The sequence below is a fragment of the Anabrus simplex genome, chromosome 1 (genome assembly GCF_040414725.1).
Source record: "Anabrus simplex isolate iqAnaSimp1 chromosome 1, ASM4041472v1, whole genome shotgun sequence".
NCBI classification, from domain to species: domain Eukaryota; kingdom Metazoa; phylum Arthropoda; class Insecta; order Orthoptera; family Tettigoniidae; genus Anabrus; species Anabrus simplex.
The window spans coordinates 801,747,167-801,765,990 of record NC_090265.1 but is presented as its reverse complement, the minus strand read 5'-3'; the positions used below and the strand labels follow the sequence as shown (position 1 = coordinate 801,765,990).

The 18,824-nt window shown below is 41.6% G+C and overlaps 1 protein-coding gene across 1 annotated transcript in view; it reads right to left on the bottom strand.

Moving 5' to 3' along the window:
• The window catches only part of LOC136873678 (synaptotagmin-15-like), a 451,745-nt gene that overhangs the window by 71,690 nt on the left and 361,231 nt on the right, over positions 1-18,824 (bottom strand). The window contains exons 5-6 of the mRNA XM_067146793.2: positions 4,840-4,933; positions 3,393-3,554 (exon numbers count right to left, since the gene is read on the bottom strand). Coding sequence (XP_067002894.2) covers positions 3,393-3,554; positions 4,840-4,933 — 256 coding nt within the window. The remainder of the gene's footprint in view (positions 1-3,392; positions 3,555-4,839; positions 4,934-18,824) is intronic.

Here is an 18,824-nt window from a genome sequence, read left to right as displayed (position 1 = left end):
GATCCGTGTGCTACAAAAATGGATTACGCGAGACAAGATATGGAACTTCTGAACTCCAGGACTCCAGGATCCAACGCCATGGAGTAATCCAACATGGGTAGGCCTCCGGATCCTCCGGACCAGGCCGATGACAGCAACCGTTGAGTACAAAGTTATGTTTTCTTCTCCAATGCTAGTATTTCCCTTTGTAAATAATAGTCATGAAGTATAGGGTTAAAATAACGTATATAAATAGGTTTAATCCGCCCAAGAATGGTCGGGAATCCTTTTATTCATTTTTGTTTCAATTAATTAATTAGATATGGGAAGGGAGTGATCCTGTGTTAGTGTATAGAATATGGGACCCCTTTTAGTGGATATATTTGCATGTTATCATATTTTGTTTATTTAGTGCTGAGAAGGTATTGAGGGAAAAAGGAGTAGAGTGCTATGTAGATTAATAATGTAGATCTCATCTGAGCTATTGCCTAAGTTAGACAGGGACTAGCGAGGTGACAGAGTCATCAACGAGTGCCCGTATGAGAGAAAAGGGCTTGGGCTAGAATCAGCACTATGTTCGTAATGGTAGGGTTTGTTGCATGATAATATAAGTTTTGGCTGCAACTGAAGATGGTCAAGAAATGAAGTGCCGAGGTTTGAACCCCTGTCCTCCACTACACTATTGAGGTTAGATGTAAAAGGTCTGTTAGTGGTTTGGAAGAATTTAATAATTTAAATTAATTTGAATTTCATTATTATTATTATTATTATTATTATTATTATTATTATTATTATTATTATTATTTTCTTAATGTAACTTGATCAGTGTTTGGATGCCAATACAATTTAAGCAAAAGGTTAGAGGATTATTATTATTATTATTATTATTATTATTATTATTATTATTATTATTATTATTACTATTTTCTTTCATGTTTTGATCGATGATTTCATGCCGATCTATTAAAATGGCAAGTTAATGTTATGCCAGGTACACAATCTATACACACACGGGTGGAATTAGGAGACGTTGTCGTTCGAGGAAAGGCGATTGGAAGTGTGAATGAGGATACGATTGGAAATGTATGGGTAAATCCCAATTGCTAGTATAACGAGGGAGTTTTTGATATAATCTGGCTGAGTAATAGAAATAAATAAATAATTATTGGTCATAAGGATCGTAATGAGCTAATTTGAGCAGGTGACCCTGCATTAGCTAAATTGAATGATGTTATGGACTCCTTGAAGGCCGCCTGTGAATGTGGTGAATTGGTCTCGCTGTGGTGCGAGAGGGGAGCGGACTTGGGTCAGAATTTATGACCAGAGAAAAGAAAGAACTCGCCTTGTTAAGAAAACGTGTCTGGTAGAATGTTGCGTTCTACTGTGTGAAAGAAGACACAAATTTTATGTAAATAATACACACTGTCCATTAGCCTTGATCCGGAAAACAATGTAGAGAGTAACTACTGTTCGATACATGATTAGATTAATTAGGGCTTGATTACAGTACCCTGGATGGAGACGACCAGAGTCTCAGGTTCGAACCTCGTGTGGGCACAGCAGGGATCAACAGCTCGCTAAGACAGCGGGTTACAACGGGTTATTTACAGCTATTGTCTTTATTGATACATGTGTTTGATATATTTCTTTTCCAGGAAGTGTTTTGTTTACTTATAATCGATGTCGATTTGAATCTAGACTTCGTGAAAGTCCACTGGTAGTGATCGCAAGTGATAGTTCGTTGTTCAAGTCTGTGTTTAATTTTATATGGAAGACTTGAGTCCATTTCTTTTTCTTTCTCCGTGTTTTAATGACGGATTTCTGATATGGTCAGAATGTTCGGATTAATTATGTTTTTTTTATATTTACTTTCGTGATTTCTCAAGTTAGCCGACCATTCAAAAGCGGACATTTTTCTTTTGTGTAAATAGAGTCTAATGTGTAATACGGGATTCAGTCCCATGGAATACTCGCATTGGGGGGAACATGGCTTGTTTATTTTTTGTGAATATGATAGGGTCATTTTATTGTGTATGTCGTACTCAAGTGGTTTATGGTAACCGGGGGATGGAACGCACAAAACAATCGCGATAATACACAAAACAATTTGTGTAGCATACATCCAAACTAATGTAATAGTTATGTAAGCAATATAGGACACAGGCAATTCAAAGTGATAGTATGTGAAAAGGTGAGATCATATTAATAACCTCTCGGTAATTCTCTGTTTTGGTAGAGAGGGATATGGATATTTACGTCTGTGTCAAAAGGGAAATTTAAATTGGATTAGAGAGAGTACCAGTTAACGTTGCCGTCCACATGGATTTTGGTCTGTGGAATGTGGAGGTAACATCTGATGTCAATGGCAGCCCGGATTTTTCCGCTGCTAAAATAAGTGATTGCTGATATCAACTGTGTAAAAAGGATCGAGAGTGTATGTAAATTTTTGTATATTTCACCGAGTGAATAGAAAATTGTTCTAAACGATTTATGCCTATCTCTACCGAAAAACATGCATCCAGAATCCTCTTCCGTTCATTGTAGGCCTTTAAGATAGCTTATGTTTGATAGCCTCTATATGCCGCGAACGTTCTTCGGCCCTGAGGAGTCCGTGTTCAGACCTCAGGAACGGGAGAGTAGCTGTGATCTAGCTGAGTCGTATGGCTGATAACGTCTCATGTGAGTGGATTAAGTATACAATCCCAATGAGGAGAAATCGGCACAGACCAAAAAGATCCCTTGACTATCGACTTCCGTGGAGCATGGTCCCATGTGTTCGTGACCCGAAAGGGTTGGTTTGTTGTCACATGGTCCCATGAGTCATGGGGGACGGTGGGAAAGGTCCCAATACATCAAGAACGAAACATTATACAAGAAAATTGAAAAAGTCTCAGCTACTATGCGAAAATGAAGAATACATTTTTACGGTCATCTCCTCAGAATGAACTCTAACAGATTAACCAAACAGATCTTCCGTAACCGTAAAACAAAACCCAACTGGTTTAAAAAAGACCTAGTAGAATTAAAAATTCACTATTTGATCGAACAGCTAAATAACTAAAGACAAAAATATAAGGTTCCAAGACAAATCTACATTGAAATCCAAACCTCTTATCACGGAAGACGAGAGAAAACAACGATCAGAAAGAGGAAATACTGGGCACTAAGAAAAGAACAAAACACAGAGAAATGATTGATTCAACGTACCCCAAAGAGAGTGAAACGAAAGAATAAGAAGAAGAAGAAGAAGAAGAAGAAAATTCTTATTATGTTGAATGTGGGAGTAGAATACTCGTTATGAATAAATAGTTCGATAAGCAGAGTTTGCATAAACACTTAAACTCGTGAACTCATGACGTGTATTCTAAGCCTAAAACCTGCTCAAGAAATGTTAACATAGAAATAGCTCGTACCTTCTCCAGGTCCTTCTTGAAGAGTTGCTGCTCACTCAGTCCATCTGTAGGTAACTGGCGCAACGGTAAGGTCACGTGACCGATAACAGCACGTCTTTTAGTCCTACCGGCGTCTATAACTGTTAGCTTGAGAATGTGGTCTGGCAACTCCTTGGACGGCACCTGAAACAGAAATACAGGAGGATAAAACTGGAGTTACATCTACACTGATCTTGGATTTCAATATAAATTGAAGGTTGTATTCAGTAGAAAACTTTACCACAGGATGCCCCACTCCTTGTCTGATTGGCCAGCGTATGTTCAAAGGCTCCGAAGTTAATTGCCAGTCGGATCATGATTTTAATCTTAAGTAGTTAATTCACTTTGCTCGGGGATTGAATTCCTTTTACAAGTTGCTTTATGTCGCATCGACAGAGACAGGACTTATGGCGACGATGGGATAGGAAAAAGCTAGCAGTGGGAAGGAAGCGGCCGTGGCGTACATTAAGGTACAGCCCCAGCATTTCCCTGGTGTGAAAATGAAAAACAACGGAAATCCATCTTCAGGGCTGCCGACAATGAGATTCGAACCCATTATCTCCCGAGTACTGGATACCAGCCACAATAAAGCGACAGCAGTATCGAGCTCGGTGATTGGATTTTTGCACTGCCCCCGAAACCTGGCAAGAAATGAGAGTAACATTCAGCCCAGTGAAATGAAATCCATGAGGAGTATGACCGGGAAGATAAGGAGAGACAGAGTAAGAAATGTTGTGGAAACACCGAACGACAGAATCGAGAACAATAAATTGAGATGGTTTCGACATATTACGAGGAGGGAGCCATACCAACAAGTGTTGGAGGCTAATATAGAAGGAGAGAGGGCGAGAGGGAGCCCAGAGCAAGATGAATGAACTCTGACAAGAACAGTATAAGAAAAATAAGACTGGATCGGAATACAGTTTCTAAAGAGGAGTGGTGAAAAGGAGAGGCAACGGTGGAGAAGTACATGGGAGAAGCTGGACTAAGCGAAATGAAACTGATGGTAAAGATAAGACATATAAGCAACGTCAAACATGATGTGGGGATAAAGTGGAGTGAAAAAATGAAAGTAGAGTGAAAAAGATTATGGGGGCCTTAATGTTGATAGGATAAGACCTATTAATTTTATAGAAGTTTGTTTAAAAATTCGTTAATTATAATCTTTCAGACCCAGCAATGACCTCCGATCATATTCGAGAACAAAATCAAACAGCGAAGCTAAGCTGAACTCTCTCCGCAGAAACAATAAACGACCGTAGAGGAATGGAAGGTAATGAATCCTTCTAACTTCGGCACAAGTGGGATAGATTGGTCAAAGAAGGAACGAAGAAAAGAAGGAAGGAAGGAAGGAAGGAAGGAAGGAAGGAAGGAAGGAAGGAAGGAAGGAAGGAAGGAAGTATTAAGATATCAAAAACGGTTTCTGTACCTGAAAGACGAAGGTCTCGTCGAAGTAGGGGTTACATGTCTTTTTCTTCTGGCGGGACTGAAGGTGCCGCCTCTCATCAGGTATTAGGTGCAACCTGGAAGCAAACAATAGGGTTCAGTTGTTATACGAAAATAATCGTATTGTTGTGAAGAAGAAATTGATTAATACATTCATTTAGAGTTATTGTAAGGATACTACACAGCCAATATTTAGGTGATGTTGTAAGTAATAATACACATCTATGCAAGATAAGCTCACCGGCAAAAACAAAAAATGTCACCCTAGTGCGCATGCGGCGCAGCGAACGAGTCCCTGCTCAACCGCATGCGCAGTGCCTCTACGTAAGCATAAGTCAGTAGCGATCAGTGAGACATTGATGTTTCAAGCAGACAGTGTTCGTCAACATGGGTAGATGTAAAAATGTGACAGAGTAGCAAAAAGCCGTAATCGTGTTTGGCCGTGCCCATGGCCACACGGTGCGTGAAGTTGTTGGATTCGTTGGTGTTTCGCAGCGGACTGTTCAGCGTGTCTACAAACAATGGTGTACTACACGTGGCCACAAAACGGGACGTCAGAATCGTGGTCGCAGAAAGATCCTGACTGAGAGGGACCGGAGATGCGTTTCACGGTTTGTGAAACAAAATCCCTTCCAAAGTAGACAGGAATTGCTGCAGTCAGTGAATGAAGGTCCATCTCAACCTGCTAGCGAGAGAACATTGCGACAGCAACTGCACGTAATGAACATTTGCAGTCGGACACCTCGTAAGAGGCCATTGGACACACAAGCACATATCCGATGAGCTAGAAATCATCGAACGGGGACAGTAGCTGACTGGCGGAACCTAATGTGGTCTGATGAATTAGGTTTTGCCTATATTCCAGTGAGGCATGTCGTCGAATGCACCGAATTACTCGTACAAATGAAACATATCATCCTTGATGTGTGTAAGGTCAGGTTCAAGCCTGAGGTGGGTCTGTGAGATTTTGGGGTGTTTCTCGTATCATGGATTGGGCTCGCACATGGAGGTGGCCACTAACATGAACGAGGATCTTTGTTTAAATGTTCTGGATGATCAGGTGTTGCCTTTCAGTCAACATCTGCATGATGAGTATGCTATTGATACCCCGATTTTTCAAGGTGACAACACCAAAGTTCGTTGGGCTGGAAGCATTTGTGACTGGTTTTATGAACACTTCCCCACCCTATTACATCTCTGTTAGCCTGAAAAAATCACCCGACTTGAACTCCATTGAAAATCTCTTGGACATGTTGGAACAGCAGGTAAAACGCCGATATCAGCATTTGGTGAAATCGCGCGATCAAATCCTGAACGAGTGGCTTAACCAGGATGCGCCATACCCGCACAACCTTGTGGACTCACTTCTTAACTGAATCCAGGCGGTTATCAAGTCTATAGTCCGAATTACACAGTATTAAATGATGCTTGTAATGATTTCTCCAGGGGTGACTAATTTTTTTGTCCGCTGAGCTTAAATATAGGCCTAAAGCGAATTATGTTCCACATCGAATGCATTATGGACAAACATGGATATGAAAATGTAAGTGAGCGTGTCTCATACTGTGAAACTTTACTGGTTCAGTGAGACAACGCTGTGCATCATGGGAAATTAGGTTATGTCATATGTTGCATTGCGCTACATTTCCAAGACAAAGCAAAGGTAGATAAGACAATAAATACCCAAAATGTTATTATACATAGGGACTGCGTGGTCAAGACGGTAAAGACGTGCTCAGTTCATCCGGAAGGACGTGGGTTCGATTCCTCTTCAGGAAGTCGAAAAATTTAAGAAATCACATTTCCACTACCGAAGGTGGACATGACTCTGAGGTTCGCTCAGCCTACACCAAATATGAGTACTAGGTTAATTCCTGGGGGTCAAAGGCAGCCGTGCGTAGAGATTACGTATAGTGGAAGCCTTTACATTCCAAGGGCGGTCCCGCGGTGTAGGGGTAGTGTGCTTGCCTGTTACTCGGAGAACCCGGGTTCGATTCAAGGCCAGGGCAGGGATTTTTAACCGGATCTGAGGGCTGGTTCAAGGTCCTCTCAGCATAGAGATTAAAATTTAGGAGCTATCTGACAGTGAGATGGTGGCCAAGGTTTAGGAACACAAGAATAACGGCCGAGAGGATTCGTTGTGCTGACCACATGACACCTCTTAATCTGCAGGTCTTCGGGCTGAGCAGCGGTCGCTTGCTATGCTATGCCCATTTGGGACTGCAGCGCCATGGGGTTTGTTTTGGTTGTACATTCCTTCATGGCCTGTACGGAGATGACTTAGCTTTTCTGTTATTATAGTCCTACAAATTACGGAAAGAATAACGTTGAAGAACATAAAAAGTAGTGAATTAACTGTGTAATAAAAACAAAACAAAACCCCATGGCGCAACAGGGGATCTTTGGCTTGATCCTTAAGATCGCGGATTCTCAGGTGCATGCACGGGTGCATTGCGCGCTGCAAGGTGCCTAAGACGACTTCGCTAGGTTGACCAGAGAGCAGACCTCTACTCCTCAATTTTGAGCAATAGTTCAGCCTCTCTTTTTCCCTACGCCTGTATGTCTCACTCCGCCTGTTTCCTTCTTTCTCTCTCGCTCTGCAGCGCTCCAGCACCCGAGCCGAGTTGAGCCGAGCTTAGCCGAGTAGCTCCGAGACAAAACGCTGGTGCGAGCCGAATCGAACCGATGAACGGTGCACAGAACCTCTGCTCCTCGCTTTGCACGCGTGAGATTTTGGGCGTTTGAGAGGCCCTGCTTAAGATAAAGAAACCACTGCGCAATATTCGATTCAGAACTATTGCGAACATTATTTAAGGTAAGACCGAATGCCAAAATTTGAAAAAAATGACTATTTTCGTTTATTGACTTATGTTACAATTTGGAATTTAACGAACATTTTGGTGTATCATTTATATGCAAATTCGTCCTAGAAGTATATTAATTTTTTTTTAAATTTTCATCTACACTGCATGGATTTTCGTTTCATCTTGCACCGATTGGTATAGTCATTGATATATCAGGAACTTCTTGACCTAGAAGGCTGTGGTTTGGCTCATTTTAAAGCTCCGGAAGTTTACTATACTGTTGTGCTCTAAGATGTCTGCCTACTGTTGTTTACAAACAAATAATGGGCGATAAATTTATATGTTTATTGAATCATTGTTGTGGTTTCACATTTCTTTCAGTTTTTTAATAATATCATCTGTATTAGGATTTGTGGGATATAATAAATTAAAATTAGGGGTCTCAGATGCTGCAATAACCTTAAATCCTGGGAATTCAGGCAACTTATGGTTCTTGAAGAACTGGGAGTAGGAAAGCATACAGCATCTGGATTGAAAGTGCTTGAATGGTTAAGGGTGCAAAAAGCAGAATTTGCGGTAAATATGGCAACAAAAGCAAGAAAGAAGGAAAAAGGAGCAGGTTAGCCAGTGACTAGTCAGATTATGGTGCTGGATGCTTCTAATTTGTCTAGGAAAATATATGGAGTAAGTTTTAAGATACTCTTTTCACTCTTCAACTTTGGAGTTGATTTTCTTGAAGCTAAAATAATCTCAACAAATGTTCCTTTTTCTTCAAAACTATACAATGTATAACCATGAAATTTTGACAGGTACTTAATGTGTATACAATAAAGCTGGGGATCTACAATCAGGTCATTGCGATTAACAACTTAAGAGTTATGCCTCATTGTTCATGATATTTGTTATTAGAATATATCATTTCAAACAAAAAATCATTACTCCCACATTTATTGAACCACAATTCCGATTGTAGATCCCAGCACCTAGTGAGAGTTGAGGAATATACTGTAAAAATTTCATGCAATTATCTTTACCAGTTTCTGAGAAAAATGAACATAAATTATACAAAATTAACATTGGTGAGATAGGGCATTCGGTCTTACCTTAAACAGTTAAAAAAGTAGAGTCATCTCCAAATAGGCCATAAAGGCCCCTGGAGGGGTGGAAGGTAAAGGTTTCCACTATCCGTAACCTCGGCACTCGGTGGGGTGCCTGGAGGAAATGACTCCTGTGCTGGGGAAAGACTGTCCACATCGGACAACAATTTTCCGCTGGTACAAAGAGTTCCAGAGGGGAAATTTTAGGGTTGAAGTCGATCCTCGTTCTGGGCGACCGTCTGAATCAGTGACTGAGGAAAACATTGAAGCTGTGAGGAAAATGTTGCAGCAAGAGAGACGGTTGACACATCGGCAGGTAGAAGAGACCCTCCACATCCCTGCACCAGCTATTCATTCAATTCTACACGACCATCTCCATGTTAGAAAGGTTTGTTCCCTTTGGGTGCCCCACTCACTTTCAGAGGAACAAAACGCACATCGAGTGAAATGGTGCCGAGAAATGCTAAAACAGTTTGAAAATGGGACTTCGCGTAACGTCAATAAAATCGTTACAGGTGACGAAACTTGACTTTATTATTACGATGTCCCAACAAAATCCCAGAACAAGGTGTGGCTGTTTGAACATGAGGTTACTCCTGTGACTGTGCGAAAGTCAAGGTCAGTGAAGAAAAATATGATTGCAGTGTTCTTCACTAAACGGGGCATCCTGACTCGGGTTGTGCTAGAAACACAAAGGACAGTTACTGCCAAGTGGTACAGTGAAACTTATCTGCTTCAGGTCATTCAGGCTCTCAAGCAGCTCCGTCCAAGGCCATGGCTCAACACTTGGCTCTTGCATCACGACAATGCTACAGCACATCGTGCTAATGTAACAATGGATTTTCTTGTCAGATGAGGGTTGACTATGCTTGATCACCCTCCATACAGTCCTGATATTGCCCCATGCAACTTCGCACTCTTCCCAGAAGTGAAGCTGAAGCTGAAAGGACGGCGTTTTGCATCCAACGAGGAGCTTCTGGCGGCATGGGATCAAGAGTGTGCTATTTGCTTTACGTCGCACCGACACAGATATGTCTTATGGCGACGATGGGATAGGAAAGGCCTAGGAATGGGAAGAAAGCGGTCGTGGCCTTAATTAAGGTACAACCCCAGCATTTGCCTGGTGTGAAAATGGGAAACCACGGAAGACCATCTTCAGGGCTGCCGACAGTGGGATTCGAACCCACTATCTCCCGAATACTGGGTACTGTCCGCACTTAAGCGACTGCAGCTATCGAGCTCGGTATCAAGAATGTGAAAATGTAACCGACAAAAGTGGCAGAGTTGGTTCAGTGACTGGTTTCGACGCATGGAGAAGTGTATTGAGTGTGGTGGCAATTATTTTGAAAAAGTCTAAAGCGTTCTATCACACTGCAAAACTTTCCTAGTACCCTTTGTATAATAATAATAATAATAATAATAATAATAATAATAATAATAATAATAATAATAATAATAATAGACCTTAGCTACCAAGTTGCCGAAGGTATAATTTTGATGTCATTTAGGCTGTCTGCCTTTCAGTTCGACCTTCTGTTCGCCTCTACCAGATGCCAAGAATACGACTACCCCCGCCAGCTATGAACCAAGGGTCTTGTGATGTGGTGGCTGACACTCTCCCACTGATCCAAAGATCAAACTTATTCAAGCGCTCAACAAAACAGATGCTACCGACGATATGCTTCAACTTCCATATCCCTGACAGCAAATTTCACACAACACAACACTGGCGACTCTAGAGAAGGGCAGTAAAACTTTGAAAAATGTATCTATTCTGTTTGCTTGCTTTCGCGCTTTCTCTGTTCAGGTCAAGTAACATTTTTAGGAAATTCAGCATCTGCAGTGGCTATGTCGTTGTCTTCAAATAGATTTGTATTAATAAGCGGTTCACGTTGTCTCTACAGAGCGTTCTGCGCCCTTATTAACTAAACAGTAATCAATTTCAAAATTCGAACGCACCTACTACAGTGCGAAGGGGAATTGAAAATTGAGATGTAATATAATCAGGATAATATGGTACAGTTTTGTCATGAAGAAATGAAATTGCTCCAAAACTGAATGAAATAGAATTATGGACACGATTCATATCCTATTCACATTTATAGATATTTATACTACCATATATCCAGAAAATGAAAACCAGATCATGTTTTTAGATCAACGAGCAAAATTTCTTCTTCTTCTTCTTCTTCTCCTTGTGCGCGAATTTTGTTGAGCTTTTCTCCTTGCCCAGCAGTTCTTCATTTTCATAGATTGTTGTGATTACCGTTCCTCCGACCAAGTACGTCGTGATGGTTCCTTCTCGTCTTCCTCAAATCCCCTATGTGAATAATTTTCCTGACTGTATTTCTATCCTGCAGATTTGGTGCTCCTCATTCAGTGAGGTCATTTTCTACTTGCTTATGCCATTTCAATCTCGTACATTTTATTTCCAAAAATTTGTGTATTTGATAAGTAAGTCCCTTATTTATTCTTTCCAAATGGTTTAAATACTGAATTCGTCTCAGTCTCACTGCATCAAAAGGTTTAGATCATTTTAAATATATTTCCGCATTGGGTTTAAATTTTTACAATGTAATTTGAGCGTTTCTGAAGCATAGGTAGCTTTAGGTTTGATGACTGTAATGTAAAGTAACGTAATGAAGAATTTCAATGTTCCAGAAGAAGCATTTTCTGTTATAATCATTCTTTGTGTGTTAAAAAACACATTTGCCAATTGACTATTTCAGTGATCCATTCAGCTATGTACTTAAATTCCTTTACTCTTGCAATTTTATTCATGCCAATGGCAAGATCATGTGGAACAGTTTTGATATTTGCCATAAATTTAGTTTTTTTAAAATATGAGATTTTAAGTCCTACGCAAAAGTTAAGTTTTATTACATATGTTTTAGAATATTCTTAGGGAACTGTCAGTATTATCTCTAATATAGACCACAGACAACTGCGGATCTATACTGGGAATGAAGGAAAAAATGCTAGTAATGGGGTAGTTTCAGCCACTTTGAGCAAGCCATTGCTCCTTGTCTCTCCACAAAGTTCTTCTCATGTAGTTAAGGTTACATAATGTTACTATTCCTATGTTACATAAAGTTTTAAACGTCGCGAGTTAGGAGAGGAAGTTCTGGAATAAAATATAACTCGACGTTCCCTTGCTTCACGATGAACCGGGCGAGTTAACCGTGCGCGTAGAGGCGCGCGGCTGTGAGCTTGCATCCGGGAGATCGTGGGTTCGAATCCCACGGTCGGCAGCCCTGAAAATGGTTTTCCGTGGTTTCCCATTTTCACACCAGGCAAATGCTGGGGCTGTACCTTAATTAAGGCCACGGCCGCTTCCTTCCAACTCCTAGGCCTTTCCTATCCCATCGTCGCCATAAGACCTATCTGTGTCGGTGCGACGTAAAGCCCCTAGCAAAAAAAGAAAAAAAAAGCTTCACGATGATGTACAGGTTACTCTTGAGGATAACGATTTCAGTGGGTGGAAAACAAGGACACATACTTAGGTCGAATCATAAGTCATTGCAACTATTTTTCTCGCGAGCAGGAGACAACTCGGAAAATCTAAGATATGCATTTGGAAACGTACGGTATATACTTGCGTATGATGCCACTAGATGGTGTATGTAAACAACAGTGTGGGTCTAAGCATGCCCTCAATTTCAGTGTGTGAGTAAGAGCGTCACAAAATGGAAGTCAACAAGCAGGATCAACGTTCGTATATTAAAACAGCAGTTCTTCGCGACGGAAATGCACGCTAATGCCATGCAGAGCTGCGGGATGCATTAGGTGTGCATGCCATGCCCTATAGAACAGTGGCGAAGTTGGTCACAGAGCAGCCATCGTTTTAGCGTCGCTTAGAACGGTGGGGATGGGAGGTTCTTCCACACTCGCCTTATTCGCCCGATCTGAGCCCATGTGACTGTGATCTAAGCTCCAAAATCAAGAAGCCATTACGTGGACAACGGTTTGATAACAAAGAGGACATCGTAACAGCATTTCGGAGAGAGGTGTCACACGTTAGCGATACACACGCAGCGAATGGTATTCAGCGCTTCTCCACCGCTGGCAACACACAGTGGAAACCTTGGGTGATTATTTTGAAGGTCTGTAACCAGTGAAGACCTGTCCTTTGTACGTAGTCGTGTGTATTTGCTGTCTACACCGTAATAAGACAATGTTTACCATTGGCCTGTGTTCTGTCACTTTCCTACGAGAATCTCCTGAAGTCAGAATGTGTCTTCAGGCACTATGCATAAGTACATGCCCTATATTTCCAAATGCATATCTTAGATTTTCTATGTTGTCTCCTGTTCGTGAGAAAAAAAAATGCCATGACTCAACCCTCGTATTAATGCTAAAAGAGGAAGATGAATCAGCTTAAATGATACAGACACTGATATCTTCTACGCCTCCAAAAAAGTCATTGTACCCAGTGAAATGGAAAGCTTAGTGATGAAGCATTATCGATTTTAGAATATACAGTAATTTTCCACATCTTACGAAATACAAAACAAGGGTCATCATATGTTTCAAGACAAAAAACTAATGTGTATCTCACTATCAATAATCTTTGCTATTTGCTTTTTGTTTTACGTCACACCGACACAGATCGTTCTTATGGCGACGATGGGATAGGAAAAGACTAGGAATGGAAAGGAAGCTGCCTTGGCCTTAATTAAGGTATAGCCCCAGCATTTGCCTGATGTGAAAATGGGAAACCACGGAAAAATATCTTCAGGGCTGCCGACAGTGGGATTCAAACCCACTATCTCCCGGATGCAAGCTCACAGCTGCGCGCTCCTAACCGCACGGCCAACTCGCCCGGTCAATAATCTTTGACCATATACGCCATGTGCACCAAGTTAGAGAGGGTCTATCATTCCTATTATTACAATTGGCTTCGCGTCGCACCAGACAAGTTGTATGAAGATGATATGATAGGAAAGGGCTAGGAGTGGAAATGAAGCGTTTACAGCATTACGGCATTTACTTGGTGTAAAAATGGGAACCTGTCATTTCAGTGAAAGCTTCTACACATCTAAGCTACACCACCTAAAGCTGAAGCACTACAACTCTGTAGTAGGACCCTCTGTACTCCACGCCTCTGAGTGCCTCTTGATGAATCGATAGGGCCCACTCAGGAAAGTAGAACGTAAAGAGAGGTGGATACTGAGACCCACAAGAGAGGAGGATGGAACCTGTAGGATCAGGTACAACAACAAGCTCTACGAACGTCAGGGAAACATGGTCACCTGTATGAGGATTGCCTTTGGGTAGCAGGGGAGTTACTGCAAAATAGAACTGGGACGTTATGAAAGGGTTAGGTCTCCCCAGAAATACAGTCAACAACATCATAATATGCATTATCAGAGACTCGGTAAGCATTTTGCAGCACCACCTGTGTTAATCCAGGCCACTTTGTGTGATAATCTTCCTATGAATGTGTTGCATTTTCATTCCGTAAGGTGTTAGTCCAAACAGTTTTTTATGTATGCATACGAATGATGTATTTTTTCCAAGTTGTAACATTACATCTACTAGCGTTTTTTAAAAATGTAGGGTCCTTGTGGTCACACACAGTTCGTATGCTGATGCTCTTTTATATATAAAGTATATACAGGGTGTATCCACGATGATGATGTTACAAAACCCCTACAGTCGCAGGTTTATGAAGGATTTTTTCTTGCGACAACAACCGACGTATTGACCTTTGTTTTTCCTTCCATTAATTGCGGGCAGGAGCCAGGTAGGCTCAGGTCAGATTTACGGCTTTAAGGTTTCAAGGCTCTTTATATATCACTGTTCTCCCATATCGCAGGTCAAGGGTCGCCTAATCACGAGCAAAAGCAAGAGTATACCTGATTGAAAATCAATAAACTTCTTATTTAGAAATGATCAGCAAAATTATCCGCCAAGACACTAATTTCGCGGATATCCGCAACCGTACAGCGCCCTACTTATAGAGGCTCTGTAGAGGACCTACACTGTGTCTCAGGCGAAGCTCTTTTTTGGCTTTCAATTTTTGATATGACCGAGCGATGTGGCCGTGCGTGCGATTAGCGGCGCGCAGCTGTGAGCTTGCATCCGGGAGATAGAGGGTTCGAACCCCGCTGTCGTCAGCCCTGATTATGGTTTCCATTTTCACACCAGGCAAATGCTGGGGCTGTACCTTAATTAAGGCCAGGACCGCTTCCTTCGAACTCCAAACCCTTTCCTATCCCATCGTCGCCATAAGACCTATTAGTATCGCTGCGACGTAAAGCAACTTGCAAAAAAAGTTTGATATGGAACTTAACTTATGAACTTGAGATGGTTGTCGTACATTTAGTATATAATATTGTATTCATCGTACGCTAAATAATAAGTGATAGTCCATTTTCCTGGAGAAGTTTCACAAGCTTATCCATTTAAAACAAATTTTAGAAATAGCATTCCCCTAGGTCAATGCAGGCATGGCATCGTCATGCACAGTTCTTTCGTAGTCGTTTGAATATCCCTGGTGTCGTTCGAACAGCGTCGCAGGTAGCGAGCATTCTCGCCAAGAGATCCTCTTCAGTATCGAAAGGTGTCTCATACGCAAGGCTTTTCACATGGCCTCAAACGTTAAAGAAGAACTGCGGGACGAATTTCCAACACCCCGGCGTCTGTTAAGAACGGACAACTTTTGTCTCGATCGTTTCCGGACTAGAGTTCCTTATCTCAAATTGATCCATTTGCTTTTGGCTGCATTCCATTTTTTTTTCACAATTGGCTTTAAGTCGCACCGACACAGATACTGTAGGTATTATGGCGACGGCGGGATAGAAAACGGCTAGGAGTGGAAAGGAAGCGTCCGTGGCCTTAATTAAGGTACTGCCCCAGCATTTGCCTGGTGTGAAAATGGGAAACCATAATAAGGACTGACGACGGCGGGGTTCGAACCCTCTATCTCCCGAATGCAATCTCACAGCTGCGTCATTTTTATTTTCCTTGAAGTTTACTTTAAATGAAAAACACCTAGAATAAAAGTAAAGAAATACTGTGGGATGAAGTCAAGTAATGCACGAAATTTCAGAATAGGGAACGAACGAGTTGGCTGCACGGTATGAGGCATTCTTTCTGTAAGCTTATATTAATAAGGCGGTGGGTTTGAACCCCCATCGTTGACAGCCATGAAGATGTTTTTCTATTATTTCTCCCATTATTTTCCAAACTCTCTTAATTATAAAATCATAGTTTTCAGTAGGCTTTGTCTTATGGCAATCCCTGAATGCGGAAACAATATTATTTGCTATCAAGCAAACCTGCAGGAATTTATTGATGGTTGCAGTACTTCAGCATCCGTCTCTTGGCACAGGCTAGAGCAAAGTGTAGCTTCCACCGAAGTCCCAGTCTCATCCATGGCTGTGACAGTATGGAAACTACTGGGGTATGAGTGCTGCTGAGTAATGGCATTCGGAGCACGATGAGTGCATCTGAATGTTATGAAAGGTGTTGCCCATAGGGTCAGTCATGCTGCAATAGCACTTTCTGGTCCAGTGAGAGAAAGCAAAATACCTCGCTCCTCATCTTGCCTAGTACACCTATTTTGGCGCTGTCATTGGTTTTTGTGGTTTTCCTGTAACTTCGTGACGGTTGGTGATGCTATTTGAGGATCCGAGCATCCTCTGCGCTGTCGAAATAACAGAAAGACATAAAGCAATAAAATGCACACATCTTTTCAGCTAGGGGCAATGATGATTTCTACACTAGGTCGTTCGCAGTCCCAACAAATCGGATTGTGCGCCACAGCATGAGAAACTCTCCACCCACACGCCAGTCTGCATTTCGCTCAATTCAGCAGATTTCCCCCAGGAAGCGTGGTTATCTCTCTCTCTCCCTCCCTCTCTCTTCTTCTCCAACATGAATAATGGCCCCTTACTGCCAGGATTTTAAGAAAGAACTAATAGCAATGTCGTTTGAAATGCAGCCACTCCAACTCACAAATCTGATTGATGGATTTCTAATATATTCAGTGATGTGTGGAGGGGAAAATACTTTAAAAGAATCTGTTTATCATCCCAAACCAATATTATGCAGAAAAGAGACTATCTTAAATTTATCTCTTCCCATTGCTTTATTTCATAGGGTGAAGAAATCGCTGGAGTTGCGAACCGAAGTACATGGAGTTCTTTCATTTGTATTTCACTAATCTGATCAGCGAATTCTCTTCACCTACGGTCGGAAAAAGTTTAGATCAAAGTATAATACTGAAATGAGCAAGGAGATATCTTAAAATTACAAATAACTTACAAACACTTCTTTTTAACATATAATTTGCTAATGACTAAATGTACGAAATTTCGAGCTTGATTTGATCTCTATTTGCGTCACGCGAGGTTTAGCAGTAAGTTTGACTTAAGATTCAAGGTAGCTAATATGTTTTTGCTTCTTCTCCTTCTTATTTCTGTTGTTATTATTACTAAAATGTCTTCAAATGAATATATATTTTGATAATGTATTAATATCGCACTGGCTTACTTTGAAACAAAGAAATGCCTCTTCATCTAAAGTCGAATCGTAGTACGTCCAGTTGCTAAAAGCCGACCGCCCAACTAAATAACTGAATACCTATTTCATGCCTTGAAGATGCGAATGCTACATTGGTCGATGGACATATCGTTATCAACCACATCAGGAATAATACAATATGTCATCGAATGGGTATTGCGCCAATTATGAAGAAAATGCGGGAAAGAATCCTCCAATGGTATGGCCATGTTCTACATACAGTACCTGGCACAGTTTTCAAACTCGCCTTCCACTTTGACGTCAAGGTTGCACGCCCAACTGGACGACCAAACAAGCGGTAAAAGAGGGATACGAGGGCCGCTGGAATGGGGCCAAACGACGTCTATGACCGTGCGAAATGGCGTTTTAAGGACTCGACAAGCAGACCCTGTACTTGCGGGACAACGCTAAGAAGAAGATTACGAACGTATAAATCGATCGAATGGGAAGAGAGGGAGTGCAATTATTCATATTTTCACGACACTAGAATTCCATCCTAAAGGAAGTAAAGCAAATGCTGACTCTTGGAGGAGTGAAATGTATAGGCTTCATTGTTTGCTGCCTCCGTAGCGTAACAATTACCAATATTAGCTGCCATCCTCTGTGGTCCGGGTTCTATTCCGGGTACTGCCAGAAATTTATGAATGGAAGAAGGGCTGGTATGTGGATAAAATGGTACATGCAGGTCACCTTCATTGGGGGTGTGACTGAAACATGTTGCAATATTTCAGGATGCGGATACGAGTTTACTTATACACGGTGTACCCGTGATGATGTTACAAACTTTCAGGGATGATGTAGGACGGAAAATGAATCAATTTGAGATAAGGGACCATACTCCAGAAACGATCGAGTCAAAAGTTAAGCAAAATTCTACTCATCCAAGTCCGTTTAACCGCACAAGTTTTACAAGCTGCTCCATTTACAACAAATGTTCGAAATTGCGTCCCCTTCCGTAAATGCACTCATGTCATCGTCCCAGAAATTTCTGTCGTACCCGTTCGAATATCCCCAGTGTCGTTTGAATAGGATTGCAGGCAGAGAAAATTCTTGCCAAGAGTTCTTCTTCAGTATCGACAGGTGTCTCATACACAAGGCTTTTCACATGGCCCCACAAGAAGAAATCAAGTGGGGTGAGATCAGGTGAACGAGTGGGCCACGACTATCCACTTTGCACGGTATGTCTGATCTATGTGTTCACGAACGCTCAGTCCAAAGTGAGGTGGGGCTCCATCATGTGTGAACCACATTCGTTGACGAAGGGCGAGTGGAATGTGTTCCAGGAACGTGGGTAGCACATCTCCAAGCACCTCTGTGTATCCTGCTGCATTTAGGCGGGGAGGAAGAAGAAACAGGCCTACTACGTAATCATTGACTAACGTTTGACTCGAATGTTTCCGGACTACGGTTCCTTATCTCAAATTGATCCATTTGCCATACTCCATCATCCCTGAAAGTTTGTAAAATCATCATGGATGCACCCTGTATGTCCATTGTATACATTTTTCTGTCTACATGGCTAAATGGTAAGCGTACTG